The sequence below is a fragment of the Ochotona curzoniae genome, unplaced genomic scaffold (genome assembly GCF_017591425.1).
Source record: "Ochotona curzoniae isolate NIBS_2020 unplaced genomic scaffold, NIBS_Ocur_1.0 contig_883, whole genome shotgun sequence".
Lineage (NCBI taxonomy): Eukaryota > Metazoa > Chordata > Mammalia > Lagomorpha > Ochotonidae > Ochotona > Ochotona curzoniae.
In genome coordinates this window covers 9,692,322-9,712,203 of record NW_024466599.1, presented here as the reverse complement: position 1 = coordinate 9,712,203, position 19,882 = coordinate 9,692,322, and the positions used below count along the sequence as shown (strand labels likewise).

The window sequence follows — 19,882 nt, the reverse complement described above, 5'->3', positions numbered from 1 at the left end:
TCGTCAATCGCGTTGCTGTTGAAGGATTCTGAGGAGTGACGCTAGCACCTTCCTCAGAGCTGCGCCATCATCCGCTCCTGCCAGCCACGCACCAGGGGCGCTTCAGTGTTGGGCTGCTTGTTCGCTTGTTTTGCTAGCTGCAATCACCATACCACTGGGTAAAACTCAGTGTTTCACAATACTTATAAGTAGCTCTTTCGTAATGACTAATGATGTTGAGCCTCTTCTCACATTCGTCTTGTGAATTGCAATGTCTTCTTGGGAGTGGCGCTGTACGAGTGCTTTGCACACTCATGAATCAGGCTGAGAACAGGGGGATGGTTTTAAAAGGTTTCTAAAATGTTCTCAGGGAGGAGAGCTGCAAGATGACAGAGTGCAGGCTTCAGGATCAGACTTCACTAGCCTTGAGCACACCTTAGGGCCTAGGGCTGAGCCTGCCGGGAAGGGTCCCCGGGGCAGGAGCCCAGAGAACTGCGAAGGATTCACAGGGAATCTGGAGACTGACCAGGGCAGAGTGGGGGAGCTCTCCCTTACCCCACATCCAGAAAATGTAATTCATGCCCAGAAACTGTTTGGTACCTATCTTCAAATACCCAGCTAGACAGATCGGTAAGTTCCAGGACAAGACAGTGCCTCGACACCCCTGGTACCCTAGAGGACTCCCACATGAGAGAGGCGTCTGGCGTCAGCACCCCAGCTCCTCTGGGATGCTCGTGCACCGTGTCCTTCAAGGTATCTGAGACAGAGGCCAGCAGCAATGGCTCTTCATTGGATTTCTTTTCCTTGAAGGAGTCGAGCGGAGTTGTGGGGGTGGAATGGAAAATATGGTTTTGTTTCATCTGTTTGCCCACACCTAAAGATGATGTTCCTAACTGAAAAGTAGGAAATCTTGAATGCGGGGCCTAGATCTTTCTTTGTAGGACATTTCTGGTGACATCCACTCACACTCAGGTATACCAGGCTCTGAGGAAGCCCAGCATGGTCCTTCAAATCTCTTTCCAGGTCACTGGGCTTCCTGGACAGACTCTGAAACAGGGGCGGAAGAGGGAGGGAGGGAGGAGTTCTAAATCTTCCAGCAGCAACTCAGGAACAACACAGATCAACGACTCCAGCTTGGAGCATCTTCAGAGACCCAACGTAATTTTCCATCAGAGCTAAGAAGCCCCGTGTTTACAGAACAAAGTTCAAATCCCACTCCCACCACTTGCAGGTGGATTTGCCTGCGTCTTCATTTATCTTCATCTACAAAGTGGAGATAAAACCCACCTGATAAAACTATTGTGCATCACTGGAAAGTATGCAGAGCCACAGAAATGCAAAGAATCAAGGAAGCAAAGAATAAAAACTCACTAACATCAGGTGGAATGAGAATAAAGCAAGCATGCGGACAAAGCAGATTCTGAGGTTAATCCATGGCAGTGCCTACCTTTTAAGGCTTGCCTTCCGCTTGTTTCAAAGAAATTTTATGAGCATCACACTCTACCATTAACTTCATGCTGATGTGGTTCTCCAGATGGTCAAATGGGACCTTATGTCTTCTGCAGGAATTTCCTGGAGAGTAAGATGCGTGTGGCCCGAATCTGAGTCCTGTGGTTTAGTTGGAGAGCCCCCAGAAATCCTCACCTGGGGTGACCTCAAACTCGACTGTCGTGTGTACCAGCCAGTGCAGGGTCAGGTTCGGTCTGTGACCTGTACAGCGCTCACACTGGCAAACGCAGCTGCACAGTCGGTTCCACCTTCAGCCCCTTCTCTCAGGTGAACTGCTAAATGCTGTGGCCTACCCCAGCCCAACTCACCACAGGGCCCGTCTTCGTGAAGACCATTGGGTGCCACAGCCTCATCAGGACGGCTCCCAACAACCACAGCAGGCCCACCCTCAGGCCTGGTTTTTGTGTATGTTAACATGTGTTGCAACCTAGCCCGGCGAGGACGTTAGCTGCTAGGCTACCACACTGGGCCCAAGGCCTTGCCTCTTGATATCACCACATTGAGGGCAAATCTTGCAATACATAAACCCTTTGAGAACAATCTAAACCAGTCACAGAGCATCACGTGGGTCTTGAGAAACTTAGCAGAAGAGAACACCTTTAAATTGAGCCATGAAAAACAGGTAGAAAGGACCTGATATGGGAAGGGCGCCTTCCCAGTAGATGGACAGGCAGGCAGCTAGGGAATATGTGAATCCTACCATATATTTGCATTTTTGTTTTTAGAAACTGGTGTTTATTCTCCACCAATCTCATTTTCGTTTTGTAATAGAGACTTGAGGAAGACAGCGTCAGACCAGACAGAGATTATTCCTAACCAGCTGGTGGTCAGAGCCATGGCAGTGAGAGCTCTTCCGTGGGGGCCTGGGCATTGCACTGCGCAGAAGGGAACTGCTGAACAAGCGCCTAGGGCACCTGCACCTTAACATCAGACTGCAGTCTCAGGCTGAGTAGCACTAAACTCAGGGGCTGTGGCAGCCCCTTCATCCAGGAAGCCCTCCTTGGTCACAACTCTTTCAACAGCAGCAGCCACCCTTCATTTTAGGCTCTTCGGGATCTCTTGTGAAGTGGAAATCAGTCCTGATTTTGGGGTGTACATGGGAGACGGCATGCACAGAGCTCCCGGGCCAGCTTCTACCATGTCAGAGCCACTGAGTGTGCTCTCTTATTGTTGCACAGGACGGCAGCAATGTCCACACAGCTCAGAGGAGGTGTGTGTTGCACACGGCAGGGATATGCAGGCTCCTGTAAGAGGCACCCCCGTGAGAGCTTGATGTCAGCCCTGGGATCCTTAACCACCAGAAGACGTGGCTCTCAGAAGGTTGCCTGAGTTAGTGAAAATGCCACAGCAAAGCACCAACGAGAGCAGCTCCAGTGGCAGCAGCAAACAAGCCCAGCCCGCTGGCCACTGGCCAAGGAGGGTAAGGCAGTGACATCGGCAGGTTTTCAGAGGCAATATCTGAGCAGAAGTTTCTTTCGGGTTCTCTTTAGACTGATGATGGAAAAGCCATCACTTTTCTCCCTTTATTCTGGAGGTACTGAAACAGCGTCTTCTGCGCTATAGCTCAACTCTTGCCCCATCCTAGGAATGTCCCTCGATGAGAGCATGAGGACTGCACCTGTAAAGTGTGCCCTCCAAATATTCATGGTTTGCAGGGAAGGCACTGAGTCACTGCTGGCTTGGGATGCCCACAGCCCACATCAGAGTGCTCATTCAGGCACCTGCTACTCCACACTTCTCATCTACTTTTCTGTCAATGTGCCTGGAAGGAATCAGATGATGTTCCAAGAACATGGGTCCTTGCCACGCAGGGGGGAAACCCAGATGGAGTTCTTGACTCATAGCTTTGGTCCAACCCACAACTGGCTGTTGTGGACATTTGGGAAATTAATTAGCAGATGGAAGATCTCTCTCTCCCTCTGCCTTTTAAATATATAAATAGAACTTGTTTAAAAGGGCTCAAGTATTGAAAACTTAATCCTTAAATTAATGTGCTATTTATATTTAGAGCTAGAGCCTTTAGGAAGTGATTGGAGCTAGATAACATCGTCCGTGTGGGACTCCCAGGATGGCACTGGTGGCTTTATAAGGACAGAACGAGAGATTCGAAATGGCACATCTGCCATGTCTCCGTGTGATGTCTTCTACCATGCTGTGATGTGCAGGACGACCCTCACCAGATGCCAGATGACAGCGCCACAGTCTTGGGGTTTCCAGCCTCTAAGGTTGCAAGCCGAGTATAGTTCTATCTTCATAACTGACCCATTTTGGTGTCATTTTGTAATAGTCACAGCAAAGAGACCAACTCGGGGGCTGACTTGCTGCTGTATTCTGTTGACCAATCCCTGCACACCAGATGGGCTGCAACTGCTGGCAGCAGAGAGCAAGCTCTCCCTGTTGAAGCTGAGTGTCCTGCAGGGCAGAGAGATGCACTTAGAACTAGGGATTTTTCTGAGTCTCACTTGTGGTTGGTATCACTAAATTGAGCCAGTTTGATTAAGTCCATGAAAGTCCACTATAATCAAGATGACCGCAAGCTTTCACGTTGGCTCGGCCTGAGAGCTCCAAATCATCATTTGATCTTTTTGTTGGTGGATATTACAACATGAGTGCTGGAAAGCACATGCCCAGTCATCAGATTGGAAGGAATGTGCTGTCTTTTACTTGTGCTGGAGATAGCCATGACCAGAAGTCTGCGGACAATCCGAAATGACTCAGAGCACAATCTACAGCTCCCATTTTACAGATCCAAGTAGAAAACTCCCTCTGTCATTCGTCCATCACTTGCTGCTTGCTTACTCTGTGTAAAATCCATGCTAGAGAACACAGACCATGCAGACGAAAGAGTCCCTCACTCCTAACGAGTTAAACCCAAAGACAGTTGCTTATGATGCACAAAGCAAGGAACGACCTTATAAATACACAAATAGGCACATGCATATTCATTTGTGTATGAAAACACAGCTGTTTCTAAAGAAAGACAGACATCCAAATGTCAACGGTGGCCACACCTGGATGGTGAGCTCCGTGTGGCATTTTTTCTCTTTTTTCATGCTTGTCTTTACTGTCTGACTTTTTCATAATGACTGTGGAAGGGATGGAGCGAGTTATTTATATTTTTCATTGGCATTGAGTAAAGGTAGAGGCAAGAGAGCTGGTTTTCTGCAGAGGGGAGGGTGAAGGTTTTGGGAAACTGGTCCTCAAAGAAAGTTCTCTAAGCTTTGGATCCAGGAGATTAGGGCCATAGGAACCAAGAGGGAAAGCGTTGAGAGGAACAAGTTCTGTGTGTGGTAACCTTGTTGAGCCAACACTTTGTCCCCCAAAGGCCCATGTCTGGACTCTCCTCACCATGCTCCACCAGGCCCAAGAATGCCCAAACTGTCTTCAGAAAGTGGCACAGTGGCTCTTCGTAGCCGAGGCTATGAGCACTATTGAGACAACTCTTAGTAGATTGAAAATCACAGGATCCACTTTGGCTGTTCCTTTTTGGCCCAGCCCGGCTAGCTCACCCTCTGCCCGGGAGGCTGTGATCCCTCACCTTACTGCCAACCAGGTACCTTGAAGGCCCTCTGCTCTTTGTTTCCTAGGCCAATGCTTCCCTGTCCTCAAGGCTCCCACAGGGAGGTTCCCTGTACTCTCGGCCCACTCTCCACACTGTACTTCCTGGGTGACAGGTGGAGTCGTCTTCCCTCCATCACACTCACAGGCACAGGATACATCTGGAGTGGGTTTACATGGAATAGCTGATTTTATGCTTATTCAGACTCACTGAAGCATCTTCCAAGGGAAAGTTCTCCATGACACAGGAGACTGGGAAGTCTGACATTTCATACAGCTGACTGGCTTTTTGTTTTGTTTATCCACCCCCCCCCCCTTTTTTTTTTTTTAGGAAATTGCAAACCAGAGTTGTGGCATATGGGGTTAAGCCCTTGCTTGCAATGCTACCATCTCAATGGGCACCAGTTGGAGTCCCTGCTGCTCCATTTCCAATCCAGCTCACTGCTAATGTGTCTGGAAAGTGTTGGAGCATGGCCAAAGTTGTGTGGCCCTTTCTCCCGTGCGGGAGATCCAAAAGTTCCTGCCTCATGCTTTCTGGTTCTTAGCTTAGTCCTGACCCGACCCTAACCATTGCAGCCATTTGGAGAAGAATCAGTGCTGGAAGGCCTACCTCCCTGTCTCTAACTACCTTTATAACTAAAATAAACAGGTAAATCTTTTTTGAAAAATCAAAAGGCAGAAAATCTCCCATTCCAATTTGCCTGCTCACTTCCTAAATGCCTGCAATAGCTGAGGCTGAGCCAGCTATTAGCAAGCCAGGAGCCTGGCACTCAATTCAGGTCTCTCATGTAGGTGGCAGGGACCCAGCTGCTGTGCCACCTCTGAAGACACGCCTTAACTGGACCTGAAAGGAAGGGCAAAGCCAAGGCTAGAACCAGGGACTCCAGTGTGGCATGCAGGTATCCCAGGTGGCAGCTAAGCTGCTGCAATAAACACGCCTTTAGTATTTTCTATGTGTTTGAATGGTGGGGCGACCGAGGGAGAGCTCATGTGCTGGGTCACTCTGCAAAGGTCAGCGAGAGCAGCAGTTGGGCCAGGCCAATGCCTTCATCTGGCTGCTTTTAATTCAAAGAAATGTGAACAACACTGCTTTCTGATTTCAGTAAGCATTCAGTGAGCCCGAGGGGGAGTTGGGGTATAGTTTCTAGGTGAATATAGGGCAGAACACAGCACCTGTGGCAGGCTCTCTCCTCCAAACTGCCCAGTTCTTCACCAGGATAGATTTTCTGGGAGGTGGACCTCCCACCTGCCTCCCTCCAGGGCATCTGCATACTGAATTGGCACCACAGAACCAATCTCACTGCCAAGCTCCAGACCCCTGATCCCTTTCCCTTGTCACCATGCATGGGCATTAGCATGACAAACTGGCCTCTCCAGGGGGTCCAGCCCTAGGAATCACCTCCAGCTAAAGTCCTGTAAACACCTTTCTTAAAGATTCCCCAAAAGTTCCACCTGGCTTTTCTATCCTGTTCCTTTTGTGAAGGAATATGCCTTGAAATATCCTGCCACCATGTGTGAAGGGAGAAATCCAAATGCCTTCTCACTGCCCAGAAGGGGAATACTGCCCACCGCCAGCAAGACACCTGCCGACACCCCATCCTCACCCTCCATCAGGGAGAGAGGGTGCTCAGACTTGTCTAGGTCCATGGACCAGCAGCTTCTGCATGGAAACCGTGCCTGCTTGCCACAGCGCCTTGGGGGAAGAGTTTATTCTGTGTGTCTCCCTGGCTTCCCCTGAGATTGTTCACTTCATCTGAAACCTGCTCCTGTTGGCTCCTTGCAACACCTGACAAATGAAGGCGACCCCAAGAAGGCTTCCTGCGCCGACTGAAGTTGGTGCCAGCATCACGCCTCCCAAGATGCTGTTGATATCGGTGCTGTTCAGAAACCTGAGAGAAATGGAGATGGCAGGTCAGGGCAGCATTGGTCCCTGACGTTTAAAGGCATCTTCCACCTTCACAATCCTTATTTCCTGTGGGTTGATTGCACCCTAAAAGGAAAACCAATTCCTCTTCATTTGAAATCTGAGTGCTTTTCAGAGTTCACTCTCAGAGGCTCCAACACCAAGCAGGTGCATGCTGGAGTGCCTGGCTAGGGAAGGCTCCCTGGATGTCCCACACCTGAAAGGCAGTGGGAGCCCCCCGGGGGGTGGGGTTTGGTGTGGGAATGAACTCAGGAGTGGGCTGTGAGCCTCCCATAGGTTGTGTTGCTGAGCTGGGCATTCTGCAGGGTAAAAAGGCACACACTGAAGAAGGAGAACACACCACCCTTTGTCTCCATCTACCAGAGTTGCCCAACACACAGAACTTTCAGTTCTTCTTTTTTTTGTTTGTTTTTAAGATTTATTTATTTTTATTGGAAAGGCAGATTTACAGAAAGGAAGACAAAGAAAAAGGTTTTCCACTCCCCAAGTGGCCTCAATGGCCAGAGCTGAGTCGATCTGAAGCCAGGAACCTGGATCTTCCTCTGGTTCCAAGGCCTTTGCCATTCTTTACTGCTTTTCCAGACCAAAAGCAGGGAGCTGGATGGAACAGTGGTTCCACTTCCCATCCACAGCTGAGATACAAACTGGTACCCATATGGGATCTCGGTGCATGCAAGGCGAGGATTTTAGCCACTGAGCCCTCACACTGGGCCCAAAACTTTCAGGTCTAAAACTGGTAGCCACAAGCCAACTAGGACATGCAGGTTACCTAGGGTAAAAGCAAAAGGCAGCAGTAGCCCTGCAGAAGGACTCGAGTGGAAACACCATGGGGAGTGCAAACTAGTGAGCTGCCTTGAAGCATTGGAGGGCCTTTGCCGTTCCCATTAGCTAATCACAGCTTCACTTATCCCTGGGTTAAATGCCCCCTCATCTTTACCATGAGATTCACCACAATGGACAAGAAAATGTACTGGCAAGAATGCCAAGGCATCAGAATGGCCATGGTGGGTAAGATGGCAACCTCCACGTGCAGTTGGCCCAGGATTGCAGCAGATTGATCTGCAGTGACAAATTGACAGGTGTACATTAATTATCCTAAAGAGGATCCAGCAGCATGGTCCAGTGGCTAAAGTCCTTGACCTGAACGTGCTCAGATCCCATATGGGCCCTGGTTCTAATCCCGGCAGCCCCACTTCCCATCCAGCTCCCTGCTTGTGGCCTGGGAAAGCAGTCAAGGACAGCCCAAAGCCTTGGGACCCTGCACCACGTGGAAGACCTGGAAAGAAGTTCCTGGTGCCCGGCTTCAGATCGGCACAGCACCGGCCGTTGTGGTCACTTAGGGAGTGAATCATCGGATGGAAGATCTTCCTCTCTCCTCCTCTCTGTATATCTGACTTTGTAATAAAAAATAAACAAATCTTTTTTTTTAAAATTATCCTAAAGAATTACAGGATGAGGTGACCCTCCAGGAGCAATCACCTCCTAGAAGTGTCAAGTGAAATGTATTGATAGCTATCCCAGAAGTTTACGGTGAAAGGCATCCAAGAAAACCTCCAAATTCATTATTTTAATGAGATGTTTGAAAGAGGGAATTTCTGGTAGAACTAAGATTTTCATTCAAAACAGACAAAAAAAAAATATTAGTTCAGAAGAAGGACCGATTCTGGATGAGTAAAATTTATTTTCAAATCCAAATGCAATTAAACCATTTACAGTAGTCAACTCAGAATCACAACCCTGCCCTATTTTCCAATGAAAATACAACTAACCATATAGCTTTAGTCATTTCAAATCTCTAGTCTCAATTTAAATTTCCTGCTCTTGTTGGATTTATGCCAAAGAAAAATAGCTAAACCAACCGAAGTAAAAACTGAAGGTGTTAGGTGTCTGTTAACTATATTCTACTTTCATTTGAGTGACCAAATTAAACATTGGATTAATCATAGCTTTCTCTAATTCCAAGTGAGGCAGGTCTGTGGACTCTGTTCATTTACATGCATTGAGTCTCTAGCTGGCTTTAAACCATGAGTCAAGTCTTTTCATCAGCAATAATAACTTAATAGACACTATGGAGCAGCTGTCAGGAGCAAAGGCCTGTTCTGAGTACAGAGGAGGAACCAGAAGTGTGGCTATGGTCTTTCAGGGTGTTTTCTGGGGTGATCTTCTGGCCTGGGAGCCTTGTAAGGGAGTAGGTTAGTTCATCGCCTGCAATGCTAGCACCCCATTTGAACCAGTTCCATTTTTTGGTCCAGCTCCCCATTCGTGCACCAGAGAAAAGTTTCTTGGTGCCAGTTTCATCCTGACCATTTGAGAAGTGAACCAGGGTACGGGATCTTTCACTGTGTATCTGTATCTACTTCTGCCTCTCAAATCAATAAATAAGAAATTAGTCCTTTTTAAAGAAAAAAAAAAAAGGAGTTTTCTCCTTGGGGGAAACTCAGGGATGAATCCAAAAAGTAAAAGGTGCAGTGGAAGTGACATGCTGGACAAGGACTGAATATGGCAGCGTCCATAACATTCAAAGGCTGCCTGGCTTCCAAGTGAAATCACTCCCTTAGGATGCCTTACCTCATGTGAACCTGGTAAGAACAGCAGGAAGCAGAGCCTGTTATCTTTTTAGAGAAGAGACAGTGAGAGTCAGGGAGGTGATGAATGGCAGCACCACGCTGTGCCCCCAGGGCTGCCAACCACGGGGTGCCCAGGGATCTCTCAGACACTTTCAGCTGTCTTTAAGGCCTCAGCTCTCTCTGAGGATCAACTCTCAACCCCCCAATGTTGCAAGACCTTGAAGCTTGCTGACTCCAACCCATTCCATTACAACTGAGGAAACTGAGCCACAAAAAGTGACATTCCTGTTGTAAGGTTGAAAATATGCAACCAATCTCAAGGCTAAGACAAAAGCCAAAGGCTTCTTGCTGCTGAGTGCGACCGGTTCTCCAGGACTGCCACCTGCTCAGCTTGGAAAGTCGTTTTGTCTGTGGAGAGACAATATTTTTGTCTTCCCTTAGAAAGAAGGTGGAAAATAATCAAAGAGACAAAGCAAGAACACACACAGAAGCCAGCAGATATCACTCAAGAATTCGGAAGGAGTGGATTTCTTCCCCCACTCTCCCAAGGTTAGCTGAAACTCTCAGTGCACTAGAATGCAAGATTCTGTATTTTTTCCAGGCGCATCCCACTACAAATCATTTGTATTTATCGCAGACGAGTGCGCGCTGTGGGTCGCAGCAGCTCTGTGTGCTTCGACCATAAAACGGCTCTGTTACTAGTGCTGGTCAAAGGTTTCAGGATGAACGTCTTGTAGCATGATCCGTTAGTATCCAAAGGGATCAGGTAACCCTGGGCAGTGGCCTATGAAGAGATTTCCTTTACAAGTAAGGGAAACTAATAAGCCACTGTGGACGGCCTGCATGTTCATTGGCACTCAAATTCCAAGTCCCGTCTTCAAACGGGCTTCAAAGCGCACATTCATTTGCTTCCAAGGTACCTGTTTTATAGGGGCTCTTTTGAGGAACAAAAGTCTGCAAAGTTCTTCAGAGGCTCAGGCCTGCGAGTTTGTTCCATGGGGACATGTTTCCTTGAAGGGTCTTTCGCTAGCAACCCACTAAGGAAGGAAAAGGCAGACAACCTGTGCACGTGACATCAGATGACTCAACATGCCTCAGCTTATCCCTCACGCACAAGGCACTGTTCTGAGTGCGCCAACTGTCTGAATCAATGTCATGTCCTAATGACCCCTTGGTACAGCAAATCTCACCACCCCATGTACCTGTCGGAGACTGTCCACCCCGGGGTTCTCACCTCAGAGTCACACTCTGCCCTGGAGAGAGCGAGTGAGAGGAAAGCTGGTAGAGAATGCTCCCATGTTCACCGGGAACAGCTCTCCGAGCAGCCCCACTTGTCCAGTTATTCACTTGATGTCTAATAGATGCATTTTCTCAATTGTGTCAGCCTTAAAGCTCATGAACAGGCTTGGCAGGAGACACTCTCGGAAAGGAAATCTGCCCTCTCAAATCTATCTCCAGAGATGATGTGAAATAAGAATGCAAGGAACCAAGGCTGGGAAAGGTGAGAGGCTGACGTCCACCCAAGGGTACTAGACATTCTTCTGTCATGAGATGATATTGGTTTACTCTCAAACTTGAAGGGATTTTAATCAACAGAAGCTGGCTGATCCAGGAGGGCATGTGGCAGAACAAGTCAGAGAGAAGGAAGGACAAGAGAAAGGTATGGTTGCAATGAAGATGTGTGAGGCTCGGTGTGATCGCTCAGTGGCTAAGTCCGCTCCTTGTACACCCAAGATCCCATATGGGTGCCAAGTACTGGCTGCTCCACTTCCCAACCAGATCCCTGCTTGCGCCAGGGAAAGGAGAAGAGGATGGCCCAAAGTCTTGGGACCCTGCACCGGCACGGGAGACTCAGAGGAGGCTCGTGCTTCCTAGCTTTGGTTCAGCTCAGGCTGGGGCATTGCAGCCACTTGAGGGGGAAGCAACAGACACAAGATTTTTCCTCTCTGTAAGTCTGCCTTTCCAATAAAAATAGGTAACTCTTAAAACAACAACAACAACAATAACAAAACACCCGCATGTGAAAGGGCGGAGAATAGCAGAGCTGGTGAGCCAAGGCTGAAGTGTCTGCACTTGACCCTCTAAGTTTGGGGCAGCTACTGGAAGCTTGTATGCCAAGTCTGTTATTTAGAAGGCCTAATATGAAATCATGATGAGGGTGGAGGAGTGAGCAGGAGGCAGTGAAGAAGCAAATAGGAAATTGATGTCACTAGGAAAGAATCCGACTCATCTCTACAGGACCCAGAGCTTGGTCCTGGGTCTGGCTACTAATGCCAGGTGGGGACTGCACCCCAATTCTGTGATTGAGGTCAATGAGAGGCTGCCTCCAAGCTCTCTGGTGTAGAACAGTTTCTCCCACAGTCTCACACTGCTCCTGGAATGCACACGTGATATCTCATGTTGCTGAAACTCTCCAATCCTGTGACTGTAGCAATTACTTCCTAGATAATTGCAGAGCTAAATTAGGAACATTTTCCCTCTGCTGGGTCAGGGAAGGCAAATATGTGATTTTTCACTTTACTTTCAGTATTTTTAGTGCAGATGTATGACCACCTAATGCAAATGTTGTTATGTAATGTAAAGACCATAAGAAGGGAGGTTAAGCAATGACAAACGACAGCAGCAAGCAGCATCTGAAAGGAGACAATGGCAGCCAGGGGTCTAAGACAGACTGTGGCTCTGAGCTTCCCAGGAGTCAGAGTGAAAACGGGGCATGGCAGGAATTGTAGCGGACACCTCCATCTGCACGGTTATGTTCTGCATAGCTAGATCTCCAGCTCATCTCTTTAAGTGTAACACATTTTAAAAATTGGCTGATTGAGCTGGGCTTAGGAATCTCAGGTACTCACTTAATTTGGGGTCATTTAGCTTTGTTTTTGGCTCACAAGTAAACAAATGTTGTGCACTGGCTGGTTAGGGCATGTAAAATATAAAAGCACAGGAAATCCTTCTGAATGGCAGTTCAAAAGGATGGCTCGTTTCCTGGTCTGGGGATAGGCCCTCGTGGGAGAACTGGGGGCATTTGGCTACAGGAGAAAGTTGCCCACAGGTGTTCCCTCCCATCTCCTCGCTCTAGAGCATGTAGCTGCAAGCTGGGATGAGGGCACCTCTGGTTCTCAGCTCCCACACACTCTTTCAAAACAACCAGTGCAGACAGAGACCTACCCAGTCTGGGACCTCCCTTGTGTACCCGACACAGCTGGCAGCCGGGAAAGAACTCTCATGCCCAGGTCTATTTTCTGCTTTGTAGACCAAAAGGCCTCTTGCAGTACAAAATCCTGAGTTGAATGGAATCCCAGAGCAGTCCCCCCAGCACTGCTGATGAAAGACCAGGACCCAACTGCCTCATGTTCTGAAAAACGCAATGCTCCCAAGGCAAGGTGTTAGCTCCCACGAGGGATGTTCACAGAAAGCTCTAGCAGTAAGAGAGGCTTCCCTCCAGCCCATGGAGCTTCCAGGACAGCAAGGTTAATCCTATTTCTGCAGGGCAGCCCCAAACACTGCCCTGGTTAACATGAATGGGAAGCAGAGCTGCACTACCCACGCAGGGCCTCATGGTGACCCCAGGGTCTCCCTTGCACTTGGCACTCCATGAGGGGTATAGGGCTGTCACTTTGGTCAAAAGACTGTGTTTATTGGAGGCAAAGGCCAACCTCCACTTCTCCCCCAACCACTGTGCTTGGTTTACACTCTTGCACAAGTCCAAGTAAATTTTTAAGGATAGGGCCCGGCGTGGTGGCGCAAGTGGTTAAGGTCCTCGCCTTGCACGCCCAGGATCCCATATGGGCGCCGGTTCTATCCCGGCAGCCCCGCTTCCCTTCCAGCTCCCTGCTTGTGGCCTGAGAAAGCAGTCGAGGACGGCCCAAAGCTTTGGGACCCTGCACCCACATGGGAGACCCAGAAGAGGCTCCTGGCTTTGGATCGGCATAGCATCGACCGTTGCGCTCACTTGGGGAGTGAATCATCGGACGGAAGATCTTCCTCTCTCTCTCCTCTTTGTATATCCACCTTTCCAATGAAAAAATACTAAAAATAAATCTGGAGCTGCCTGCCAGAGATAACATTGCCAACACTGAATACAGGCAAGAATGTTCATCCTAAAAGGTCAGTATGGCAGGGTTGCTCTGGCTTAAGTCAGATGCCCTGTCAGGCTCCAGCCCTCCCTGCCAGGGAATACCCTGGAAAGCCGGTAAGCACTCCCATAGTTGGTACATCTGGCTACCACCTTCCCCACCAGGTGTAGGGAATGAATCATCACATGGGAGTAGGAAAAGTTTTTTTACTTAAAAGGCAAAGATAAAATGTGCTATTGGTTCACCTCCCAGATGCTGCCAAGTCAGCCAATGAAGCCAGCAGCCCAGAACTCTCTGGTTCTGGCACCAGGGAGTGTCCATCCCCTACCTCTCAGGATGCCCAAGAGCAAAAGCAGGGCTGGGAGTAGCAAGCCCTTCGTATTGTGGTGTTCCAGCTGAACCCCACTCAAAGGCCAACGTATATGGGACTGTTAGGTGTTTTTGCTCCGACAACCTTAATTCTGGGTAACCACGGAGAGCTGCCTTAACCACCTGCCACCCCAGGATTGTGGAGGGCAAGGACGGCCTGTGGAAACCAAGGCACTAGGACTGCTTCTTAAGAGGCAGGCTGAGAACCCACCTGCCTCTCAGGAACAAGTTGCATCACATCATTTCATTGCTATTTATTTTCATAAACATGAGGTATTTCAAAGTGCTATAAGATGCAGCACTAAATATATACATTTTGAAGAAATTAAACACAGAACTTTGCAGTTACCCAGTTCTATGCACCAAACATGAACAAATACATTAACAGGAAGAAAACAGGCTAGGAAAAAGGCATATATATATAGTAAATTTCTTTACAAAAGTTTCTTAGTTCAAAAAGTGATAAAGTAATATCTACTCAAAACTTTCACAACTCATTTTCATACGAAAATATAAGTATCAAATTTAGTTATGTCTCAGCATCATACTAAAGCATACAGGCAGTGTAAGAATTAGTACAGTACATAACAGAGATTAACAATATATTTGTATACAAAACATGCTCCTCAAACATTGAGGTATTATTACAGTACTCGGGTATGAATGTCCAGTCGAATACTGGCCGCAAAAGCCACCTCTTGTGACCCAGGACGTGAATATATGAAAGGCCGGGGTGTCAACGGTATTTACAGAAATTCCCCCGGGGGTGTTGAAATGGCAACCCCCTTGGTGGCATCCGCTGGAACAAAAGCACCATTTTATAAAAGGAATGACTTTCTGTCCATCAGCAACAAGGTGGCTTCCACAGCCCTGAGGCTCCTGGCTGTCTGTCGTGGGCTCGTGCACCATCACTAGAGCCCCATGAGGTGGGGAAAGCCACAGGGACCACCAGCAATTGTCACAGCTCAGCAAGGGTGGGCACCACACCCTCCCAGGTTCCTGCAGGAGGTCGCACCCTTCCCCGGTCCCAAGGGTCCTGGTCCTGTTGCTTCCCATCCCAGGCCCAGGTGGGCAGGAGAGCACTCTGAAAAGTAAACCCACATTCTTAATGTCAACACAATGTTTGCTTACAAAACGAAAAAAAAAAAAAAAAAAACATCAAAATGTGCAAAAGTGGCAGTGACTGTCCAGTTTGGAGCAAGGTTTGTTTAGCAAGTCCGAGCGTGTTCGATTTTCTTGAGCAGTTGCTGCTGTCTCGCCTGCAGTTTCTCCTTTTCCAGCAGCAGCTGGTGCTCCTCAGCCTGCAGGGAGTGGACGTACTCGGTGGCCTTTTTCAAAATGACCACCTTGGCAGCCTTTTCGTTCTTCACCAGCTCGGGCACGTGGCCCCTGAGCGCCAGGAAGCTGGAGCGCAGGTCATTGCGGCGCTGGCGCTCCAGGATGTTGTGGTTGCGGCGGCGCTCGCTGTCCTCCGAGTCCGAGTTGCGCGGGCTCAGGCTCTTGGCCTTGTGCGGCACGAGGTTCTTGAGGTGCCGCGGGGACACCTCGCTCTTGACCTTCTTCTGCGGAGGCGCGTCCTCGCTCTCCACGTAGGGAGACGGCGCGGCGTAGTTGTGCTGCTGGTGGATGGGCACGCAGCGCTTGAGGATGAGCTCGCTCGCCTGCACCCGGCCCAGGGCCGCGCTCTTGGGGCGCACGGTGATGGTGTACGTGGTGACCGACTTGCTGCTGGAAGACGAGCGCCGCTTCTCTACCGTGACCACGTCGATCTCCTCCTCCTCATCCTCCTCTTCGTCATCTTCGTCATCTGGAAGACAAAGAGGGGACATTATGGTCACACACACATGGCCAGACTAACGATCTGTGTCCCTTACAGGGGATGAGGGGGCAGCAGGCTGCTTGTGGACACGAGGATGTGGGCAAACTTTTTTTTTCCTAAGCTCAGGTCTCTTTAGATGCAATACACGTGAAAACACCAGCTTCCCCCTCCCGAGCTCCCATTCGAGGCTCAAGCAGGAGGCTTATGCTTTGAGGTCAGATCCAGTGGTCCCTCTGGGAGCAGGTACTCCACCCTGCTATGCCTGGGCTATCTCCACTATTGAGCCAGGGCACAAGCCCAGAGTGCTATCCTCTAGTCCTGGTCCTGCAGGACCAGCTCAATGAATGGCCGCGTTTACAACCAGCGGCCCTGGGAACTTGTTTCCAGATTTACACGTGGTGCAGGTCGGTTTAAAGTCCTGCAACTGACTCCAGGGGCGATTTCACTAACTAGGAGAAGAAAAATCACTGCTCTCCCTCGGCCTGCTCCCTTCAAAACGACCTCCGCCACAGAGCCCTCATCTACATTCACTGTGCAGCCCCCCAAGGGGAGCAACGCGGCTCAGATCTGCCAGGAGTAACAGCAACACAAACATGTGGCGTCATGTACACTTCCCCTCTCTCGCCTCCACCGCCACCAGGCTGCGATGGAAAATTATTGTTTAAAATGCAAGCATGAAAACCCAAACACATCTTCTGCTTGAAGTGAAGGGGACCGGAAAGCTGAACAATTGTGGGATTTGTTGTAAAGCCGAAATGTGAGGCTGTTCCAGTCTGTGGGTCCCTTTAAGCCAATGTTTTGGTTTTCTGCCAAGAAGACAGCTGTTGGAAGGAAGTGCTTCCTCACGGAAAGCTGTCAAGCACAGACATTAAAGGGACAGCGCCGCCCGCTCCAACTGGAGGCTTATCACGAAGTTTCCTTCCAGGAGCCTCGGTCCCAACGGGCACTTAGGTTTTCTAGCCACCTGTATGCTGCCAACACACCTTCTGATGCCCAAGGGAGGCCCCATGGCCCTTCCAGCGTTTGGGTAGGGAGTGTTCTGCGTCTCTAGGGAGAGCCTGGCACCAGGTATTTTTCACCCTTCCTCTTCCGTGCAAGACCCCAACGAATGTTCAATCACCACCACCACCATGAACAACCCCCACCCTCCAGGAGGTGTGCATTGCTGGAAGCAGTGTCCCCTCCTCGGAGGGCATCCCGCGTTCCCTGCACAAAGGGAAAGAGGCTCCTTACACTCGCACAACCACTGCTGCCCAGGCCACCAGCTGCCAAAGATAGGGGGGTGCAGGGACCACCCCCAGCTTCTAAGATTCCTGGCCTGCCCGCTAGCCTCCAATACCGCCGCCTACCGGCCACGCACTAGGAGCAAATAGCCCACCACCCACAGGGGTGGATTGCGGGGGGGTCCCCTTCCCTTTGCAAGGAGCTGGGAGGCAAAACAGCCATTTGTGCAGGCCACAGAGTTCCCAGGTCTCCGCCCATCCCCCGGGTGCCCCCGGCTCTGGACTGGGCTAACAGGTTTCTCTCTGCCCAGGTCACGCACGCAGCAGCCCCCTCAATCCGCCCCCCCCCCCCCACTTTTCCCAGTTTGGAGCCGGAATGCCTGGAGTGAGGCTCCCAGAGGGGGAGGGGCAGCAGAGTGGAAGCGACTCGGGCAAAGGTGACACCGGGCCAGCAGCTTTCTTTCCACCTCCTTTTCACCCTGGCCAGAGGCCTCGAGTGAGGCAGGACCTCGGGGCCACCCACAAAGGGAAGGGGAGCCCCGGTCCACCTCCTGGGAGGCGGCTGCAGCCGGCCACGGGCCTCACCTGAGTCGCTCAGGGTGTCTTCTCCCGAAGTGCTGAGGGCCTTGGGGTCCCCGCCGCCGGCCGGCCGGCCGCCTGCACGCTGAGGCGCGGGAGCTGGGGCACCGGCTGCGACGGCCGAACTGGCCCCCGAGGCGCAGGCAGAGGCCGTCCCGGGGGCACCGAGCGCCGGCGCCGCAGACACGGCCGCCGGCTCGCGCTTGTTCACCGGGAACGGGAAGACCACGGCGGGATCCACGCACTCGGCGGCCGGGTGAGCGAGCTCGGCGGGCAAGGTGGCCCCGGCGCGGCCCGTGCCAGCGGCCCCACCGTGCCCGCGGCCCCCGGAGCTGGCGGCGCCCGTTCCCGGGGATGGGGCGGCGGGGCCGGAGGCAGGCGGCCCGCGGCCGTGCTGCAGCTTCTCGCTCACGGCGCGCTCCAGCTTCTCGCGGGCGGAGAAGCCGCTCCACATGCAGTCCTGCAGGATGACCGGGTTGGGGGTGAGGCCGCCCAGACCCCCCAGGCCGAACGCGTCCTCCTCTGCCGGGTTGCCCCACAGGTCGGCTTCGGGCAGCAGCAACTCGGTGGCCCAGTTCGAGGGCTCCGGGCTGTGGTCCGGGAAGGCACGGCTGGGCGACAGCGGGGGCGTAGGCAGCAGCTCAAACTTCTTCCAGATGTCCTCCCCCGGGGGAGTCGAGTCGGGGCCGCCGAAGTAGAAGTCGTCCTCGTCCGGGTAGAAGCAGGGCTGCAGCGAGTCGAACTCGAGGTCTGCGTTCTTGCGGACCATGCCGGGCATAGTGGACGCGGTGCAGCTCGGCATGGGCTCGCCTCCGGTCGACGACGCCACACTACTGCTACTCTCCACGGGGCTGCCTCGGATGTGTGCGGGGCGCTTCCTTCCCGTAGGGGAGGATGGGACGTGGAGGGCGGGGGCTGCGCAGACCTCCAACACTGCAACCGACAAACACAACGGGAGAGTGGGCACCACGGCAGACAGACTGGGGGACGGGCGGCAGGGACCCCTTCTCCGACCTCGCTCAGCAACCTCTCCCGCAAGCTCCAGAAGGCGGAAGAAGTTCTGTCTCTCCTTCCCTTCTTCCTTTTGTGTATAAGCCGTCTGCCACAGGGGGTGGGAGGGGGCACGCGAAGGCAGGGGGTGTTGGCTGGCGTGGCTCTGCAACTTTGCCAACTGCCATTTCATTCACACCAGGCACTGCCTGGGGAGGGGGCTGCGTACGAGAGGCTGCAGGACCGGAGCCCTCCCTAGGATGCCACACCACCCCGCTTGCACCCACGGAGGTGGGCAAGGCCAGCGGCCTCGGGCAGCACAAGCTCTGCACCTCACGCAATCTGGAGCATCCTCGGCTCCCCTGGAAAATTGCAGCCTCGGAAGTGCAAAGGATTCAGGAAACTTTGCAAATAGCCAGACCCTTTCTCTATAGAAGGAAACCAGCATTGGTCATCCACATGCACAAGGCGTTTTCCATCGCCAGATCTGAGCAGATGTCCCTGTCCCTGGCATTCACCCGCTGCAGGCATACTCCAGCCAACCGCCGATTCCCCACCTCCCTAACCCATCCCCGCTCTTCTAGACACCCAACAACGTCCTTTTACTGGGGCGGAGGGGAAGAGAAGGAGGCCGAGTCCGGGCTCCCGAGAGCTGTGCAAGGGCGCTAATGCGGAGAGGGTGGCCGGGGAGAGCCGCCGACTCCTCCCGGCTGGAGTAGCCGCGACTCAGATCAGCACAGCGGCGGCCTCGGCCCCGCCGACCCTCGCTCACACTTCTTCCTCCGGGTGCGCCCTTTGGAGAATCCCAGCCTGGGCTGCAGACGCACCGGCTCCGCTCCGGTCACCCGGGCACGGACGAAAACCTTCCAGCGCGGGGTGAATCGCTGTGAAAGGATTAGGGCGGGTCTCCTCCAGCCAGGGTGCTTTGGGGGGCTGAGATGGGCTTTGCAGGGAAAAACCTCCAAGACGGTTGGGTTTCGCCAAGAGAATCGGTCCCCCGGGCATCTGCGGACGCCCCGCGCGCTCGCCGCGCTCGCGTCCCGGCTGGCCTGGCCCCGGCGCGCTCGGAGCGCCGGCCGGTCCTGCAAGCCCCGCTCCTTACCTCGCGCCGACCGTCGGGGATGCAGACGCGGTGCTGCGCCGGGGTCTCCGGGTGGGCTGTGGGGGCGGGGGGTCCTCGGGTGGCTGCGGTGTGAGCGCGCTTGCGCCCGACTAACGCTCGTTCGGCTCCAGCCCTTTTCCCAGGAGCCCCCCGCATCCACCCAGCGCGTCCAGACAGATGACTGTCACTG

The 19,882-nt window shown here is 51.9% G+C and overlaps 1 protein-coding gene across 1 annotated transcript; it reads right to left on the bottom strand.

Moving 5' to 3' along the window:
- Positions 1–15,187: 15,187 nt before the first annotated feature.
- MYCN (MYCN proto-oncogene, bHLH transcription factor) lies at positions 15,188–18,402 on the bottom strand. The gene is made up of 2 exons (XM_040993931.1): positions 17,607–18,402; positions 15,188–15,786 (listed from the first exon to the last, which is right to left on the bottom strand). The coding sequence occupies exons 1-2, from the start codon at positions 18,400–18,402 to the stop codon at positions 15,188–15,190; spliced, it is 1,395 nt and encodes a 464-aa protein (XP_040849865.1).
- Between the last annotated feature and the right edge of the window lie 1,480 nt (positions 18,403–19,882).

Excerpts from the sequence above, each read along its gene's own strand:
- MYCN (XM_040993931.1), bottom strand. The coding sequence starts at position 18,402 with ATGCCGAGCTGCACCGCGTCCACTATGCCCGGCATGGTCCGCAAGAAC. Across the intron at positions 15,787-17,606 it reads AGACACCCTGAGCGACTCAG|ATGACGAAGATGACGAAGAG; the intron begins GTGAGGCCCGTG and ends TTTGTCTTCCAG.